The 20,692-nt window shown below is 52.9% G+C and overlaps 1 protein-coding gene across 1 annotated transcript in view; it reads right to left on the reverse strand.

The window, feature by feature from the left end:
• The window catches only part of LOC144729029 (indian hedgehog protein-like), a 119,898-nt gene that overhangs the window by 7,178 nt on the left and 92,028 nt on the right, over positions 1–20,692 (reverse strand). The window contains exon 2 of the mRNA XM_078608860.1: positions 1,142–1,403. Coding sequence (XP_078464986.1) covers positions 1,142–1,403 — 262 coding nt within the window. The remainder of the gene's footprint in view (positions 1–1,141; positions 1,404–20,692) is intronic.

Consider the following 20,692-nt stretch of genomic DNA (forward strand, 5'->3'; position numbering starts at 1 on the left):
AGTATATAGTATACAGTATATAGTGTGCAGTGTACACATACGGCAAGTCCACGGTTAACGCGTGATGTTTACATTACAACGCGTTTTCGCTATAACGCGGTGGTTCTGCCATTCGGGAACACTTTTCGCACAACACGGAACGCGTCCCGTTATAATGCGGTTTCTGACGAACTACTTTCTTGAGCTGCGCGGCTGAGGAGTTTGATACAAATACGTCGCATGATAGTGTAACGTTCGTACTGTATGTAGCCAACCGTGCCAATCAGATGTGCGGGGGGGGCGGGGAAGGACAACAAACTAAACACAAAAATAATTTGTCCCGCCATCTCACCATGTGTGCATAGTAGTAGTACATCGGATTTCGCCGAACGTTATCGTTACATTATGGTGAATTTGATATTCGCTTGACGCGGCACTTTTTCAGGAACGCATCTACCGCATTAAACGAGGAGCTGGGCCATATACGATATCAATGGACTCCTCTACTTACGAACATTCGACTTGTGAAATGTCAGAGATAGTCGTAAGTTCAACTGCCGCGAAATAGATGGCGGTGGTGGCATCTACATCTGTAGAACATGAAGGCACCAGTGGCATCTACATCTAGAGGGGATTATATAACTTTTAAAGCAATTCCCCGTGTTTAGTGTACATGACGTACAACGTGTTTGGAATTAACAGGAGTAAAGTTGGACTTACGAACAAATCGACTCACCTCTAGATCCTAACTCGTTCATAAGTAGAGAAGTCCCTTCATACGAATACCACTAGGTGACGTCACAGCCCACGTCACAAACAAAGACAATGAAAAAGATCTCCCGTATAGCCTTAACATACTGTAGGGACAAGTGCTGTTAGCAAGCACCTATAAAGGCCGGCACAGCACACGAGGGAGTGGGTGACCAACACCACGCCCGGCCGCCTTTGTCTCCCTAGTGGCGATGTTTACACACCACACCAGGTACCCATTTGAGGCTGAGTCAACCTAAGGGAGGCCCAGGACCGGTTCAGATAATCGCCACTGGTGTTGGCCGTGAGCGGGAATCGAACCCGGGTCGCCAGGTTCAGAGCGCAGCGCGCTAACTGCTCCACTACCCCTCTCCACGTCACACACACACACGCGTGCGCGAGCGAGCCCCACCGGCCTTGACGGAGCAGTGCACGTGGCCCTTGGACTCGTAGTGGACCCAGTCGAATCCCGCCTCGGCCGCCAGGCGCGCCAGCATGCCGTACTTGGCGCGGTCGCGGTCCGACGTGGTGATGTCCACGGCGCGCCCCTCGTAGTGCAGCGACTCGTCCGAGTGGTGGCCGTCCTCGTCCCAGCCCTCGGTCACGCGCAGCTTCACGCCGGGCCACTGGTTCATCACCGAGATGGCGAGCGAATTGAGACGGTCCTTGCAGCGCTTACGGGGCAAAAGCGACAAAAGGCAGAGAAGTCCGTCATCCCGTCGTCCCCTCGTGTAGCTGCTCACGGGCTTACCGAGGGAAAAGTGCCGTTAGCGAGTGGAAGCTACGAAGGCCGGGCACGGCGGCACAACCAGGGTGGTGGTGTGGCAAGCACCGCGCTCGCCCGTCTTTGTCTCCCTCGTGCTGCCGATATTTACACATTGTACCATGTGCAAAACAGCAACAACGACAACAGCAACAACCGTCGTTCACCACTAAGTGGAGGTGACGTCCCCACGGCGCTTGCGCCATGGGTTGACTGACTGAGACGGCTGGGAGATGCACCAGCTGTGCTCGCCACTGTGCCAACTCTCCGTGTTTTAGCCGCCCGGCGCTCCGCTCGTTGTTGTGAGTGTCGCTCCTCTGTCCTCCGTTGTTGTTGGAGGGCGACTGCCTCCAACTCCCCAACAGCGTCCTTCACGAACATCATCAAAGTCCAATCAGCTCCACATTCTCCTGTACCATATCAGTCCATGTCTTCGCTAGCCCGTGCTGTGCCCATTTAACTCCATCTATCTGGCCGGCCAGAAGCTGCTTGGGCATGCGGCGACTGGGCATGTGGACTACTTGACCCAGCCAGCGCAGGCTCACTTGCCGGAGGAGCTCACCGATGGGACTTTGTCCAGATCTCTCAAGGATCTGAGAGTGCCTCACACAATCCAGCCTGGTTGAACGCAGGATGGAACCTAGGCAGGCCAGCCTGAATGTTTCAAACCGGCGCAGATGTTATTTTAGAGGGCTCCACGTTTCACAATCATAAAGAACGGAGGGCATGAACCGTGGCCGAGAAGACCCGCAGCTTTTGTATGGAGCGACAGGCCGGTTGTCTTCTACACAGCGTTGCGCAGCTGTAAAAAAGATAATACCACTAGATTGATTCGGCTTGAGACCTCTGCTGCCAAACCTGAACCGGTCATAAGCCCAGGCACGGAAACGTCTCCAACTCTCTCCTACTGCCCTATCACCAGGTGTAATACGCACGTACACATAGACACAAGTCCCCCCGTTTAGCCTGAGCTAATTGTTGGAGCACGTGGATCGAATCCACGCCCTCCTGCATACCAGAGGTAGTGGACGTCGTGTCTTCCGTGGCGCCCCAAGTGCTCTTAGCCAGCACCTATGAAGGGCAGCACGGCATACGGGGTCTGGGTGACCAGAAACACGTCCGGACGCCTTTGTCTCCCTTGTGCTGGCAATGTTTACACAATCCGAGTTCGACAAACCCACACAACAACCGCCATTCGCCACTAATTGGCGATGACGTAACCACGGTGCTGGTGCCAGGCTATGTGCACGTTAAGGCCACGTGAAGTGTCGAACGCCCGCTGGCAAGAGGTCACGAGACATACCCAGGTGCCATGGGTCGAATGACTGAGATGACTGCCCGATGCACCACCTGTGCCCCCTACTGTGCCAACTTGCTTTGTTTTATACCGCCCGGCACTTCGCTCGTTGTTGTGAGCATCGCTCCTCGGCCCTCCGTTGTTGTTAGAGGGCGACAGCCTCCAACCACGACCACCACCACCATTCTGACATCCCACGCGGCCGCCAGCCATAGCACACACATTCCTGCGGAGGGAGCTGGTAGGAACGTTGGGTTGCTCGGTCAATGGCCAGGGTCAACGGCGGCGTGGTGTATTCCGCAAATATGCCCGACTGTGAGGGCGGGCACAAGCCGGCGTGAGTAGGTTAAACGTTGAGTATTATAAGGGCACCACGGGGTGACCAGCCCCTCCCCACCCCCCACCCAGCCCCACCCTCCCCACCCTCCCCTCCCTACCCAGCCCATCCCCACCCTCCCCTCTCCACACAGCCCCACCACTCCAATTTTTTGATGCACGACGGACGGACACAATAATCCCCTGTGGGCTGGTGTAACCAGGAGGTTCCTACCAGTATTATCTGTTGTTTGTAGGGGTTCAGCGTAGGGGGGGAGGGTTCAGTCTCCTGCTTCTGCTAAGTGGTGGGGGGGGGGGGTAGCGGGGGGGTTTGGGGGGGGAGGCTTGGTCAGGAGACGTCACGGACCCTGGCACGATATTCACGCCGCGACTATTTTCCACGGTGCCGAGGTAAACGAGGTAGAGGGGGGACAAAACCTCCAACTCCCACCCTCCCCTCCTCCCCTCCCGTCAACTCTCTCCCGGCGGATCTAGAAACATCTCCAACGGGGGAGGAGGAGGAGCTCAATGCCCCCCCCCATCTCCTGCACAACATCGCTGGCGCGTGCCACCTCGAGGTGGTGACAGGCGCTCTGGCCGGGACTACAATCACAGCTACAGCAGCCGCTTTGACAACAGCCTCACAACAACACAGCCACGATAGGAGGGCGGTGAGCCCCTTGGCTCAGCGTCAGCGCTGATTGGTTCGGATCAGGAGGGCCGGCGTACGCATGTATCTTGACTTAAAGCTTTCGTGACTGCAGGGATGAACATTCTTTGGGTCTTTGACAAAAAAACTACGACGATCGCAACACATTCGGTCGACCGCTTGTGTTGCAATCGAAACGTCGTCGTTTTTTGTTATTTTCTTTGAACCGATCTACGTGTATGTTGAACTTCTTTCGCACCGTACGTAGCCAACCGTGCTAATCGGAGGTGCGGGGGAAGGACAAAAAACACGAAACACAGTGGGGAATATCCCCTACGTCGACTCCACCACCGCGGTGGCTAGGAGATGTTAACCACCTCGCCTGGTATGCAGCAGATCGTGTGTTTGATCCCGAACCTGACGCCTGCTGCTGTATATTTGGAGTTTGTATGTCACTCTCGTTCTCTCTCTTCCCGTGGCCGCGAAGGATTTTCTCCGCGTCCTCCGGTTTTCCCTCCACCTTTAGAATCAACGTCACGCGTTTCAGCAAATTTGGCTGCTATACGTTTCCACTTCGTTGAGCTATCATTTGTGGCCACGTTGCTTCTGAAAAAGAGCTACACAGCTCGTTGGGCCTTAGCTGTTAAACTAAGAACATAGTTGTATTGCATCCCAGCTGCTGTACCATGTGGAGCACGCACCCTGAGGCTCATTGTGACTCTCCCGGAGAAGACAGGCGCACTGTTCAGAGGATCACAATCATTACCTGGTTAAACTAAAATAGTTACATTTTAATAGTTTTAAATGAGCACCCGGTGCGGTGTGTAAACATCTGCATTGGGGAGACAAAGGCGGCCGCTGACGCCACGTGGCCCCCAGGCGTGTGAGCTACGCGGGGGCCCGTCGTGTTGCAGGAAGGTGGCGGCAGCGTTGGGTGTCGACCCCCGTCGGGGAGCGCCCCTCGCGATGAATGATTCACTCGGCCTCAGGGCCAGGGGTCTCGATATCAAGACGAGCCCCCACGGGGGGGGGGGGTTTACACATTCACGCGGGGGGTAGGGGGATGGGCGCGGGAGGAGGGGGGGGCGAGGGGGCCGTGTCCCCCATTAATAACTTTGCCGCTGTTTAAATGTCCAAAATGATGGTGGCCACTTCGTTGAGCTATAATTGGTGGTGGGCAGGTCGCTTGGGAACAGTAAAGTTACTACCTCGGTGGGGTTTGCCTGATAGGGGTGGGTGGCCAGCACCACGCCCGACCGCCTTTGTCTCCCAAGTCGCGATATTTTACACACCGCACCAGGTACTCATACGAGTCGATCTATGGGAGGCCCAGGACCACACACACTCACACACTGTCACACGAACAAAGATCCCCCATATCGCCTTTAGCAGACTATTGGGCTCAGTAAAAATATTACTATTACTGTCTCATCATGTGAAATGTCTACCATCATTCTAAATGTGGAGGGGAAAAACACGGATAACAATCCACGCGACCACGGGGTGAACACGCAAACTCCAAATATACAGCAGCAGCAGGCGTCAGGGTCGGGATCGAGCCCACGACCTCCTGTAAACCCGGCGAGGGAGTTGACATCTCGCCCATCGTGGCGCCCAAAGTGCTGTAGGCGAAGTACTAATTTGAGGCTTAGTCGACCTAGGGGTGGCCCAGGACCGCTACCAACACTAACAAAGACAAAGCCATGCACACTGTAGGCAGAACGTCGCCCGGGTCGGTGACTGAACTCAGTGCGCGTGCCACCGCCACTGCTGTCCAATAAATAAAAACCGGTTCAAAATGAATCGATTAATGATCAGCTCGCCGCATCACGTGGCCTACTGCCGGGCGGAGTCGCCTGGGAATGAGTCCCAGGAATGAGTAACCCCCCTCCCCTCCCCACCCTCCGCCCCTCCCCTACTTCACGGTCAAGTTCACTCGCAATCTCCGGGGGCACGCTCCGGTTCGACTCCCGTCTGGGTGTGGTTGTTGTTTAACAGGCGCGGGGTCTCTCGTGACCGACGTTCAGTAATATAATTATTATTACGAGTCACAGTTGCATCATAGTTAAGTCGTAGTTGAGTCGTAGTTGAGTTGTAGTTGAGTCGTAGTTGAGTCGTAGTGGAGTCAAAGTTGAGTCGTAGTTGAGTTGTAGTTGGGGGTGGTGGGGATCGAGCGTTGCCCCCTCGCGCAAGCCGTGGGATTCTCCAGATGCTCCGGTTTCCTCCTCCCACGTGAATAATTATAATAATAAACACAACTCATCATTAGTTGGCTGAACGCATCTTACATATGAACACAAAATGCAGCGGCAGGCAGCATCCTCCTGGAATAAGAATCATGAGACTCAGTGTGGCCCTCCGGGATAAATTTGATGTATTTTTCGTTAAGTATAATGATTATTAAATGTTGGTGGCGAGATCGCGCGAATAAAAGTGTTCGCCGTAAACCCTGACACCGCCGTTGTGCACGTGCAGCGATCGATAGACACGCTCGTTCGTCACGTGACACCTTTGTTCATTGACTGTGTTGGGTGGAGGAGGGTTTACGGCACAGACATCTATGACGAGACCCCGAGACTCGAACGAACGAACGAATCCTAGATCAGAAAAATCACACACACACACGACAACAAAGATCCCCCATGTAGCCTACGCAGGCTTTTGGGGCAAGTGCTGCTAGCGAGAACACAACAACAGTCGCCATTTGCCACTAAGTGGCGGTGACGTCACCACGTGAGGTCACGTGAATGGCTCGCTGACAGGAGGTCATGGGACAGAGCCAGCAGGTGCCGTGGGTTGACCGCCTGAGATGACTGGCAGATGCACCACCACCACCCATCACCTGTGCCCCCACACACGCAACCCCCCTCACACACAGCTCATTTGACTCTCTAAGTTGTTTCGTCCGATCCGTCCACCATTCACGCGTGATCCACCAACCCCAGCCTCCACCTCCCCCTCGCCTCGCCCTCCCTCCATGCGCTGTTCCAAACTCTCGCGTGGTTTACCCGATCCTGGCGTGCACCGAGCACTCACTTACAGCATCATCCTCCTCCCCCTCCTCCTCCCCCTTCCTCCTCCTCCTCTCCACACGAGCAGTACAAGTACCGTGGTCGTTACACATCCCGTCAACCACACGCACGGCCTTCCTTCTGGAAGTGCGCAGTAACCCAGCACCATTGGTTCAACACAAGCACAACTCTGGACCGGTTTCCACATTCATTGTCTCATCAGCAATGTCAGGCTCGCTGCGACCATTTGTTCAACACAAATACAACTCTGAACTGGTTTTCTACATTCAGTTTCTCATCAGCAGTGTCAGGCTCGGTTAGACGATTGGTTCAACACAAGCACGAATCTAGACCGGTTTCTACATTCGGTATTTCATCAGCAGTCACAGGCTCACTTGTACCGTTGGTTCAACACAAATCCAACTCTGAACCGGTGTCTACATTTAGTATCTCATCAGCAGTGTTAGGCTCGCTTCGACGAACGGTTCAACACAAGCACAACTCTCGACCAGTTTCTACATTCAGCGTCTCATCAGCAGTGTCAGGCTCGGTTAGACCATTGGTTCAACACAAGCACAACGCGTTTACCGATGTCGCCACTGCCGTGTAGGGCTGTGGATAGCTCAAGGTCACGAGGTCACGAGGCCGACACGGCGGGTGCCACTCACGTTCTGCGAGATTCGCTGCTGGGCAGACGACGCCTGACCTTGGGGGGTCCCTCTTACAGTCTCAGCATCATCATCATCAGCGGCTTCATCGGCAGCAGCATCATCATCATCAGCATCAGCGGCTTCATCGGCAGCAGCAGCATCATTATCAGCGGCATCATCAACGGCATCATCAGCAGCATCAGCAGCAGGATCAGCATTATCAGCGGCATCATCAACGGCATCATCAGCATCACCGCCAGCATGTGCAGTTCGATCGGCAGGGCGGCAGCAGCGCAGTGGTGACACCCGCGCCTACCTGCACCAATACACTGGCTCGATTCCCTACTCGGGCGCCTCTCTGTGTGGAGTGTGTACGCGATTCCCCTGTTCTGCACAGAGAGAGTGTGAGTGTGTGAGTGAGAGAGTGAGTGAGTGAGTGAGAGGGGCGCGGTGGTGCAATAGTTAACGCGCTACGAAGCCAGCGTCCCGAATTCGACAAAAACTCACACAACAACCGCCATTCGCCACTACGTGGTGTTGACGTCTCCGCAGCGCGTGTGCCAGGCTAGGTGCACTTCGAGGCCACGTGAAGTGCCGAAGGCTCGCTGGCAGGCTACGGGAGAGACCCAGGTGCTATGAGTTCACTGAGATGAATGACAGATGCGCAATCTGAGCCCCCTACTGTGTGAACTTGCTGTCTTTTATCCGCCTGGTGCTCCGCTCATTGCGAGCGTCGCTCCTCTGACCTCCGCTGTTGTTGGAGGGCGACTGCCTCCAATTACCCAGTAGCGTCCGTCACGAGCCTCCTCCACAGAGGCCGATCTTGACACCGCTGGTACCGGTCGTCGGCAAGTCCACTCAGCTCCACATCCTCCCGTACCGCATCAGCTCCATCTCTTCTCCGGCCCGTGATGCGCCGGTTTAGCCCCCCCTCCATCCGACCGAACAAAAGCTGCTTGCGCATGCGGTGGCTGGGCATGCGGGCTCCGTGACCCGGCCAACGCAGCCCATCACGCGCACGCTCGCTCGCTGCAGGACAAGGGGGAGCCCACACACACTCGACCAAGTGACATCGAGGCGCTTCTCGCTGCGGGACCGGCGGCCGCCCGTGACAGTCCTTGGGGTGGCCCATTTCAACCCCCGGGTCCGGGCCACGGAGCTCACGGCTGGACGAGTCTGAATGTCACCCTGGGCAGAGTGGACCCCCCCCACCGCACCAACCACGCCTCCCGCCACGGCTAGAGGAGGAGGAGGAGGCGGAGGGGAGAGCCCCCGCCCCCACGGCTGAGGATGGGTGTGCTGGGGGGGGTGGGAGTGCTCCATATGCCCACGAGTCGATAGCGGCCGCGCTGTGCCCTGATGAGACCTGACAGGCGACTCCGGCGCGCTCTCTCCCACGCTCTCCCCATCGCTCTCTCCTCTCCTCCTCGCTCTCCGTCACTCTCTGCACTCTCCACCCCCCTCCCCTCTCCCGCACTCTTGTCTACCCGTCCCTCCGCTATTCCTCCACTCCGTTCCCTCTCTCCATCACTCACCTCCTTACTCTCACGCTCTCTCTCGTTGACATCTATCTGTAGATGTATCTCTCCTCCCTCTCTCTCTGGCTCGGCTAAAACTCCCCTCTCACTATAACCATGGGGCTGCTCTCACGAATCTCTCCCTTGGCACCTCCATCTCTCTCGCTTTCTCTGTTTCAATATCTCTCTCTCCCGCTCTCTCTCCCGCATGTGCGTGGTGTGTAACGCTACTCGAGGCTTGCACACAGCAGGTCGAGGATGCACACCGCTCGCTCCACATCACTCGGGGGGGAAAGAAAAAAAACCGCAGCGAGCAAACGGCGTTCCCAACATTTGCCCGAGCTCTGTGTTTCTATATTGGGAATGTTTGACCCACTCCATTGTATGTTCGTAATAGAGGGGGGGGGGGGGGGGAGATCGCGTGATTATAAATGTGTCGTTAAACGCGCCACCACCCGACACAGCCAATCAGTAAGGCCCGTGACGTAAACAAACGTGACCATTAGTTACAACTGCAGCACAGCAGATGTGGTGTGTTGGAGAGTAAAGCCACACCATGTATAATTCGAGTAACAGTGCAGTGACGTTTCGCCGGTGATCACAACAACAACCAGCAGCAGCTTCATCAGGCGATTTGCCAGAATTGTGAAGAAGTCCTCCCGTTTTGGTTTTAAATAGAAGGGAGGGCAGGTGACGTCATCGCTGCGAGCCTATCAGGTGCGAAGATCAGAGGGGTGGGGGTCAACGTCGCCATATTGTCGCTACCTGTCAATCAACACGGTCCACTCCGTGCTCTTGTACATGGGAATTAAGTCTTCAGGTCCATACGGCTTACAGCCGTTTCAACACGGGCACAAATTTTGTTTGATATTTTTGTCTATTTGCTCGTGTTTCTACCTTGTGATTGGAGGACTTTGTAGGATGAACGTTGATATTTATAAGGGGCACGGGGTGATCTATAAGGTCTGAATTGTGTCTGGAATAAGGCAGGTAAAGGGTTGACAGGTGTGATTGTTCAACTGCATGTACCGTGCGTATGTTAAACATAGCTTCGCACTGTACGTAGCCAACCGTGCTAATCGGAGGTGGCCAACTCCAAAGGTACACGTGGGGGGGCGGGGGGGGAGAGGGGGGGGGGAAATGTGGGGGGGAGACCCCGAGCACCTGAGGGGGTGGGGGGAGGGACCCACGAGTTGTTAACTCAATCCACGCACCGTACACATGGGAACGACCCCGCTTGCTCTGCTTCCGCCATCATCAGCATCATCATCATCACACCCTCGGGAGGCGGCGGCGTCGGCCCTCGCGTGTGACCCGCCAACCCTGGGGATGCGGGAGGGGGTTCCGCAGTAAGGGGGAGAGATTCTCGCTGCGTCATCCGAAGTGGGGGGGCGGGGGGGGCGCTATTCGCAGGATATTTTTTGTTGTTGTTTGTTGTTGGTTGATGTTGTTTTTTTCGATCACGGGAACGTCTGGAGAATACCGGGGAGAAACAGGCAGAGAATACCGGGAAACCCAGGGGGAGAGAACACACAAACTCTGCACACTCACAAAAGAAGACGAACATCACCACCCCCTCCCCACACACCCCCACCTTCCCAGACTTTACGGGACGTTTGTGAAAAAGAGCTTCATAGCTAATCGGATTTCTCCAGTATAAATACACATTCTGGTTCAGGCTGTTGGGGTTTGCACGTGCTGGTAGCGAGCAGCACATGTGAAGGCCGGCAAGGGGCCGTCCATAAATGACGTCACGCACCTAGGGGGGGGGGGGGTCAGACATTTGTGACGATGTGTGACGATGGGGGGGGGGGGTGAGAAATGTGACGTCACATAAAAATGCGCAACTTTAAATAAATATAGACAACACGTTCTACTTAATTAAATAGACTTTTTAATAAATGTTTTCTACTACAACATCAGAGTGCAGCGCCACATTAAATACGCACTAAAAGGACAATAGTTTAAAGCATGTTTTTTTTGGAGGGGGAGGGGGCAGAGCTTTGTGACGTCATATTTGAGGGGGGGTCTGACTTTTTGTGACGCCGTGCGACGAAGGGGGGGGGGGTCAAAAATCGTCCAAAATCGCGTGACGTCATTTATGGACGACCCCCAAGGCATATGAAGGGATGGGTGGCCAGCACCACGCCCGTGCCGCCTTTGTCTCCCTAGCGGCGATGTTTTCACTTGGTGCCGAGTCTACTTAGGGGGGGAGGGGGGGGGCCAGGACCAGATTCAGATACTCGTCACCGGTGTTGGCCGTGAGCGGGGATCGAACTGTGGTCTCGGCCGGGTTTTCCAGCCTCCTCCCACGCGGATGCTGAGACATTGCAGAGAGAGGATTTGGTCGCTGCAAATATCCACGCGATGACGGCACGTCAATTTGTCGTGCTATCGTTTGTGGGTAAAAAAATAAATAGTTTTATTGCATCCCAGTTTACAGGACCCCCACTTGAACACGCAAACCTGAGGCTAACTGTGCCTCTCCTGGAGAAAGCAAATCGCCTTGTTCATCACAATCATTATTGACCGATCATTCCCAATCCACCGCTGGATGAACGTCTACAGCCCCCACATCCTGTCGGCGTGTCGATGATTTTATTATCGGGGTTGGTTGACCATACCTCACCGCGCTGGTCGGTGCAGATTCCTCTCCGACCCGTGAGATGTCACTGGCCGCTGATGTTAGCCGTGACCGAGAACTCTGTGGTAGCCAAGTCCACGAACCACGGCACCACCCAGCATTGTTGCTGAATTGGAGAGGTCAACCATGCCATGTAACAGGGCCCTCTTGAAAGCGAGTCTTGGGACTCGGCGATACTGAGATAGTGACACAGTGGCAGTGTCTCCCCTCCCCCCCATCTCCCCCCGTCCCCCCTCCCTCTCCCCCCGTCCCACCTCCCTCTCCCCCCGTCCCCCCTCTCCCACCTCTCCCCGACCCCTCTCTCCGACTCTGGCGCCTCCACCACCCAGAGCTGCCTGTTTGTGTGCGCGCGTCTATATTTAACTCCCCTCTCACTGCTGTACCTCTCCCTCCATCGCCTCCCTCTCGCCCGCACAACTCTCATCCCACGCAGCGCTGGGGCGCGAACACTCACCCCCTCTCTCTCCCTTCTTCACCCGCTCGCTCTCCCCTCTCTCTCCCTTCCTCTGTCGATCTGCATCTATCTCGCTCTCCCCTCCTCCAGGGCCTCTCTCACTACCATCGGCATCATTACCACCATCAGCATCATCACCACCATCAGTATCGCCATCATCGCCATCAGGATCATCATCGCCATCATCACCCCAACCAAAAAAAGCAAAGACAAAGATCCCCCGTATAGCCTGAACAGACTGTTGGGGCAAGTGCTGTTAGCAAGCACCTATTAAGGCCGGCACGGCACACGAGGGGGTGGGTGGCCAGTACCACGCCCGGCCGACTTCGTCTCCCCAGTGGCGATGTTTACACACCGCACCAGGTACTCATTTGAGGTTGAGTCGACCTAGGGGATGTCCAAGACCAGTTTAGATAATCGCCACTGGTGTTGGCCGTGAGCCGGAATCGAAATCGGGTCGCCAGGTTCGTAGCGCAGTGCGCTAACCGCTACACCACCACCATCACCAACATCAGCATCGCCATCATCGCCATCCGGATCATCTTTGCCATCGTCACAATCACCACCGTCAGCATCATCATCCCCACCATCAGCATCATTACCACCACCGTCATTGCCATCATTACCGTCATCAGCATCAGAACTACCACCATCGTCATTATCATCGCCATCGCCACCAACGCAACCACCACCATCATCATCAACCGCGCTCTCGCTGCCAGCGTGGTCGCTGTCCGTGGTGCTTGTGACGAAGGGCCCGGATGGACGCTCCACGAGAAACGAAATTGGCACTAAACTAAAACTAAACTTCGATTTAAAGCTTTCGTGACTGCAGGGATTCATCTTCTTGGTTCTTTCGGTAAAGTCACGTAGAAGGGAAGTAATACAATAATAAAAATAAAACATAATAAAAACAATTCTCACGACGTTTCGGCCACAACGCAAGTAGTCGTCCTCAGGCGAAGAATGAAACACCACCAAGCTTGGAGCGTATATTTAAGCTGGGTTAGAGGGGGGGAGGTGGGAAGAAGAGCGCCTAGACAAAATAATTTGCATATCAATAGGAATTCAGCATATGGAAAATGCGTAGGAGGTGGGCGGGGGGGGTTCCAAATCAATACTATGCCCGTGCATTATGCAGGATTAGCAGCATCAAAGGGGGGGGGGAGGGGGGTAGCATTAACAAAGGAAAGGAATGTTAATAGTATGTAGCTGCAGTTACTAAACAACCACGTAAAAAACTAAAGTAAAAACTGCATAACAAACTAAAGTATAAACTACATAGCATCATCAGTAGAGTATAGTAAGTATACTGATGATGCTATGTAGTTTATACTTTAGTTTGTTATGCAGTTTTTACTTTAGTTTTTTACGTGGTTGTTTAGTAACTGCAGCTACATACTATTAACATTCCTTTCCTTTGTTAATGCTACCCCCCTCCCCCCCCCCTTTGATGCTGCTAATCCTGCATAATGCACGGGCATAATATTGATTTGGAACCCCCCCCGCCCACCTCCTACGCATTTTCCATATGCTGAATTCCTCTTGATATGCAAATTATTTTGTCTAGGCGCTCTTCTTCCCACCTCCCCCCCTCTAACCCAGCTTAAATATACGCTCCAAGATTGGTGGTGTTTCATTCTTCGCCTGAGGACGGCTACTTGCGTTGTGGCCGAAACGTCGTGAGAATTGTTTTATTATGTTTTATTTTTATTATTTTATTACTTCCCTTCTATGTGACTTTACCGAAAGAACCAAGAAGATAAAACTAAACTATGCAACTATGTTTCTTGATTTGACCAGGTAAGGCCCACCACTAAGCAATGTAGCTGTTTTTCAGAAGCGACCTGGCCAATCACAAATCATAGCCTCAACGAAGTGGCTCATCATCACGTGGACATTTATAGCAGCCAAATTCGCAAAGCGCGTGACGTTTATTCTACACATGGAGGAGAAAACCGGAGGACCCGGAGAAAAATTCCACGCAACCACGGGGAGAAAAAGAGAAACACACAAACTCCAAATATACAGCAGCAGGAGTCAGGGTCTGAATCGAACCCACGACCATCCTGTATACCAGGCGAGGTAGTTAACATCTCGCCACCAAGGTGCCCTGAAAGTGCCAGTGTTAAACGACGCAACACAACACTTTAACATAATTTAGGGATGCCTACTTACAACAACCGCTAAACCTACAATTCACCGAACAACCAGACTCTACCCGGCCAATTACAATTATTCATCAGCTCGCAATCAACACACCCACGACACACACACTCCACACACACCACACACACACACACCATACACCACACACACATCACAAAGACAAAGACAAAGATCCCCTGTATAGCCTTAACAGACTGTAGGGGCAAGTGCTGTTAGCGAGCACCTATGAAGGCCGGAACGGTACACGAGGGGGTGGGTGGCCAGCACCACGCCCGACCGCCTTTGTCTCCCTAGTGGCGATGTTTACACACCGCACCAGGTACTCATTTGAGGCTGAGTCGACCTAGGGGAGGCCCGGGACCGGTTCAGATAATCGTCACTGGTGTTGGCCGTGAGCGGGAATCGAACTCGTGTCGCCGGGTTCATAGCGCAGCGCGCTAACCGCTACACTACCGCTCCCCACTACACATACCACACACCACACACCACACACATCACACACACCACACATCACACTCATCACACACACTACACATCACACACACCACACATCACACACACCACACATCACACACACCACACATCATACACACCACACACACCACATATCACACATATCACATCACACATCACACACACCACACACACACATCACACACATCACACACATCACACACATCACACATACCACATATCACACACATCACACACACCACACACACATCACACACACCACACACACACACACCTCACACACATCACACACATCACACACACATCACACACACATCACACACACCACACACACACCACACACACCACACACACCACACAAACACATCACACACAGCACACACATACCACACATCACACACACCACACATCACACACACCACACCACCACATATCACACACATCACACACATCACACACACACCACACACACACCACACATCACACCGCATATCACACACATCACACACACCACACACATCACACACCCCACATATCACACACATCACACACACCACACATCACTCACACACACACCACACATCACACACATCACACCACATATCACACACACCACACACACCACATATCACACACATCACACACACCACACACATCACACACACCACACACACCACATATCACACACATCACACACACCACACACATCACACACACCACACACACACCACACACATAACACACATCACACACACCACACACACACACCACCCACACCACACACATCACACACATCACACACACACATCACACACATCACACAACACACACACCACACACACCACACACACACACACATCACACACACCACACATCACACACATCACACACACCACACATCACACACACCACACCACCACATATCACACACATCACATCACACACATCACACACACCACACACACACCACACACACATCACACACACCACACACACATCACACACACCACACACATCACATCACACACATCACACACACCACATATCACACACACTACACATCACACACACACCACACACACACCACACACACACCACACACACCACACATCACACACACACCACACACACAGTGCCGGATTAAGCGAGTGCGGGCCTGTAGCATCTTACCTATGAAAGTCATATTTGTCTGTCCGTGTGTCCGTGTGTCCGTGTGTGTCTATGCGGACACACCTTGTGACTCATTTATCTCACAAACTGCTGGCTTCACGTGTCAACAAACTACACATGTACGACTTGATAAGCCACCGACAGACAAAATCGCGATTTATTTTTCCCATCCGACAAATGTAAAGTAGTTAAATTAACAATGTATTCCTTTTATAAGCACACGGCAGCGCCGAGGTACGCAGATACTGTTATAGAGTAAGCAGATACTGCTAAAGAGTCAGTAGATACTACTATAGAGTCAGTAGATACTACTATGTAGTCGGTAGATACTGCTATAGGGTCTGCAGATACTAATATAGAGTCAGCAGATACTATTGTAGAGTCAGATACTACTGTAGTCAGGAGCGACTACTCACTGTGTTGTATGTAGGGTGTTTAGGTATATATGCCTTCGCGGGGGAAAACATATTTTTGAGACAATTTTTTGAAACCTTTTTGATCAACTATTTACCTCCCACTTTCTATTACTTTTTGGACTTCTGCAAGCCTCTTATAATTTTGTTAACGAACAAATGGACAGACAAACGGCACGCCGGGCTTTCACAATAGCTTAGTATTTGTGTATGTATATGTTGTGTTTTTAAGTGAAGTTTTTGAAATATATTTTCCCCCGGGCAACGCCGGGTAATTCCCACTAGTATATCTTATGAAGGGGCCCTAAATTTATATTTTTAAAAACACGTGAATAATGAAACACACATTTTTAACTTGCGTAGAGTAATTTTAACTTGTGTAGTAAATTATTTTTTTCATTTGCTATACAGCCAAATAATACGACAAATCGCTAACCTTAAACACCCAGTCGTTCATAAAAGTTGAAGGCAGTATAGTACTCTAGTAATAGAGCAAGTGCAGAATCACTGAACAGGAATTGATATCTTTAAAGCATTTAGCGCGGGGCCTTTGAAAGTGCGGGGCCCGTAGCTACTTGTGTAGCTACTTTTGCTACTAGAATAATCTTGCACTGATCACACACACATCACACACCTACGAAGGCCGGCACACAAGCGGTGGTTGGCCAACACCAAGTCCCGGCCGCCTTTGTCTCCCTCATGCAGGGCCCCAGGTACTCGTACAGCGCCATACGTGCAAGCACCCTCTCTGCTGCTGCTGCTGCTACTGCTGCTTCTCGTGGGCTCCGTTGGTCGAGCTCACGAAAGCGGAGCTCTGAGCTCTGACCACCGCGTGGACATCAGCAGCAGCAGGAGGAGCAGCAACAGCAGCAGCAGCAGCAGGAGCAGCAGCAGGAGGAGCAGCAGGAGGAGCAGCAGCAGCAGGAGCAGCAGGAGGAAGAGCAGCATGAGCAGCAGGAGGAGGAGCAGCAGCAGGAGCAGCAGCAGGAGCAGCAGGAGCAGCAGCAGCAGGAGCAGCAGGAGCAGGAGGAGGAGCAGCAGGAGGAGCAGCAGCAGGAGCAGCAGGAGCAGGAGGAGCAGCAGCAGGAGCAGCAGCAGGAGCAGCAGCAGCAGGAGCAGCAGGAGCAGGAGGAGGAGCAGGAGGAGGAGGAGCAGCAGCAGGAGCAGCAGCAGCAGGAGGAGCAGCAGCAGGAGCAGCAGGAGCAGCAGCAGGAGCAGCAGCAGGAGCAGCAGCAGCAGGAGCAGCAGGAGCAGGAGGAGGAGCAGGAGGAGGAGGAGCAGCAGCAGGAGCAGCAGCAGCAGGAGCAGGAGGAGGAGCAGCAGTGTGAGTAGATGTGTGTGTGTGTGATGAGTGTGAGTAGATGTGTGTGTATGAAGTCGATGTGTGTGTGTGATGAGTGTGAGTAGATGTGTGTGTGTTAGATGCTTGTGAATAGATGTGTGTGTGTGTGATATGATTGTGAGTAGGTGTGTGTGTGTGTGTGAGATGAGTGAGTAGATGTGTGTAAGTGGATGTGAGATGATTGTGAGTAGATGTGTGTGTGTGAGTAGATGTGTGTGTGTGTGATGAGTGTGAGTAGATGTGTGTATGTAAGTAGATGTGTGTTTGATGAGTGTGAGTAGATGTGTGTGTGTGTGAGATGGGTGTGAGTGGATGTGTGTGTGTGTGAGATGATTGTGAGTAGATGTGTGTGTGTAAGTGGATGTGTGTGTGCGATGAGTGTGAGTAGATGTGTGTGTGTGTGAGATGATTGTAAGTAGATGTGTGTGTGTGTGTGATGAGTGTGAGTGCTGTGTGTGTGTGATGAGTTTGTGCAATGAGTGTGTGTAAAGTGTGTGTGTGATGAGTGTGAGTAGATGGGCGTGTGTGATATGATTGTGAGTAGGTGTGTGTGAGATGATTGTGAGTAGATGTGTGTGTGAGAGATGATTGTGAGTAGGTGTGTGTGTGAGAGATGATTGTGAGTGGATGTGTGTGTGAGAGATGATTGTGAGTGGATGTGTGTGTGAGAGATGATTGTGAGTAGGTGTGTGTGTGTGAGAGATGATTGTGAGTGGATGTGTGTGTGAGAGATGATTGTGAGTGGATGTGTGTGTGAGAGATGATTGTGAGTAGGTGTGTGTGTGTGAGAGATGATTGTGAGTGGATGTGTGTGTGAGAGATGATTGTGAGTGGATGTGTGTGTGAGAGATGATTGTGAGTAGGTGTGTGTGTGTGAGAGATGATTGTGAGTGGATGTGTGTGTGAGAGATGATTGTGAGTAGGTGTGTGTGTGTGTGAGAGATGATTGTGAGTGGATGTGTGTGTGAGAGATGATTGTGAGTAGGTGTGTGTGTGTGAGAGATGATTGTGAGTGGATGTGTGTGTGATGTGTGTTTGTGTGCAAGTGTGCGTATGGTTTGGGTAGCGGAAGTGCAGCGATGCTGCACTCTCAGGTAACACCGGTGACGATTATCTGAACCGGTCCTGGGCCTCCCCTAGGTCGAGTCAGCCTCAAAATGAGTACGCGGTGTGGTGTGTAAACATCGTCACTGCGGAGATAAAGGTGGCTGGGCGTGGTGCTCGCCACCCAACCCCTCGTTGTGTGTGTGTGTACATACACACGTGCCAGCCTTCATAGGTACCGTGCTACGCGCGAACACCGCTTGCCCCAGCAGCCTGCGCAGGCTACACAGAGCACCTTTGTCTGAGTGGTGTAACCTCAGAAGAACGCAGCAGCAGCAGAGCCGCGCTCTGCCGCTGCTCCTCTCGCGGGAGCGCCGATCGAAGCGAGCGTCTGCGCGAGACGCGGGAGGGGTGGGGGCGGTGGGGTTGTAGGGGGGGATCGATCTCACTAAAGAGCCCCCCCCTCTACCCCAACCCCCCCCCCCCCGAATCAGTCCCCGCCTCGTCCCCTCGAACCACGCCCCCGCACGTACTCCTGGACTCGCGTGGCGCACTGCACTACCCTGCACTACCCTGCACTGCACTACACTACCCTGTATTACACTACCCTGCACTACACTACCCTGCACTGCACTACACTACCCTGCTCTGCACTACCCTGCACTGCACTACCCTGCACTACACTATCCTGCACTGCACTACCCTGCACTACCCTGCACTGCACTATACTACCCTGCACTGCACTACCCCGCACTACACTACCCCGCACTACACTACCCTGCACTGCACTACCCTGCACTACCCTTCACTGCACTACCCTGCACTACCCTGCACTACACTACCCTGCACTGCACTACCCTGCACTGCACTGCACTACCCTGCACTACCCTGCACTGCACTACCCTGCACTGCACTACCCTGCACTACACTACCCTGCACCACCCTGCACTGCACTACCCTGTACTGCACTACCCTGCACTACACTACCCTACACTACCCTGCACTACACTACCCTGCACTACCCTGCACTATACTACCCTGCACTACACTACCCTGCACTACACTACCCTGCACTGCACTACCCTGCACTACACTGCACTACCCTGCACTGCACTACACTACCCTGCACTAAACTACCCTGCACTGCACTACACTACCCTGCACTACCCTGCACTACACTACCCTGCACTGCACTACACTACCCTGCACTGCACTACCCTGCACTGCACTACACTACCCTGCACTACACTACCCTGCACTGCACTACCCTGCACTACACTACACTGTACTGCACCATACTGATACGTGACGAGGTTTTACTGCAGCACCGATGCACAATGAGGTTTCACCACCACACTGATACAAGTTGAGATTTCAACGCCCCACTGATACGTGACGAGGTTTCACCGCCACACTAATATGTGATGAGGTTTCACCGCCACATCACAGACTCGCCCAACCGAGATCCACAGACTCACCAATCAGACTCCCACAGACTCAACAGAGAGACCCCAAACTCACCACACAGAGACCCACAGACTCATCACACAGAAAACCATAGACTCACCACACAGAGACCCACACACTTACCACACAAAGACTGACAGATTCACCACACATAAAACCACAGACTCACCACACAGACCTATCGACTCATGAAACAGAGAACCACACACTCACCACACAGAGACCCATAGAGTCACCCATACCTGTCAACCCATACGGTTTACCACGTACAGGGAAATTGAGTTTTCAGGTCCATACGGCGTACATACATTTCAATAGGGCAACAAAAATGATAATTGTGTCTATTTTTAAGTGTTTATCCCTCGTGATGGGAATTTGTAGGATGAACGGTGATATGTATAAGGGGCACGGGGTGACCAATAAGGTCTGAATTGGTCTGTAATACCTGTCAATCCCTTATCAGTGCCCTACCTTTTTACAGACCAATTCAGACCTCATTCTAAATCTCAAAGTTCATCCTGCAAAGTTCCATCACAAGGGAGAAACACAAACAAAGACACATTTTTATTTTGTTTGCGTGTATT

This window comes from Lampetra planeri, chromosome 31 (assembly GCF_965212315.1).
Source record: "Lampetra planeri chromosome 31, kcLamPlan1.2.h2, whole genome shotgun sequence".
NCBI lineage: Eukaryota > Metazoa > Chordata > Hyperoartia > Petromyzontiformes > Petromyzontidae > Lampetra > Lampetra planeri.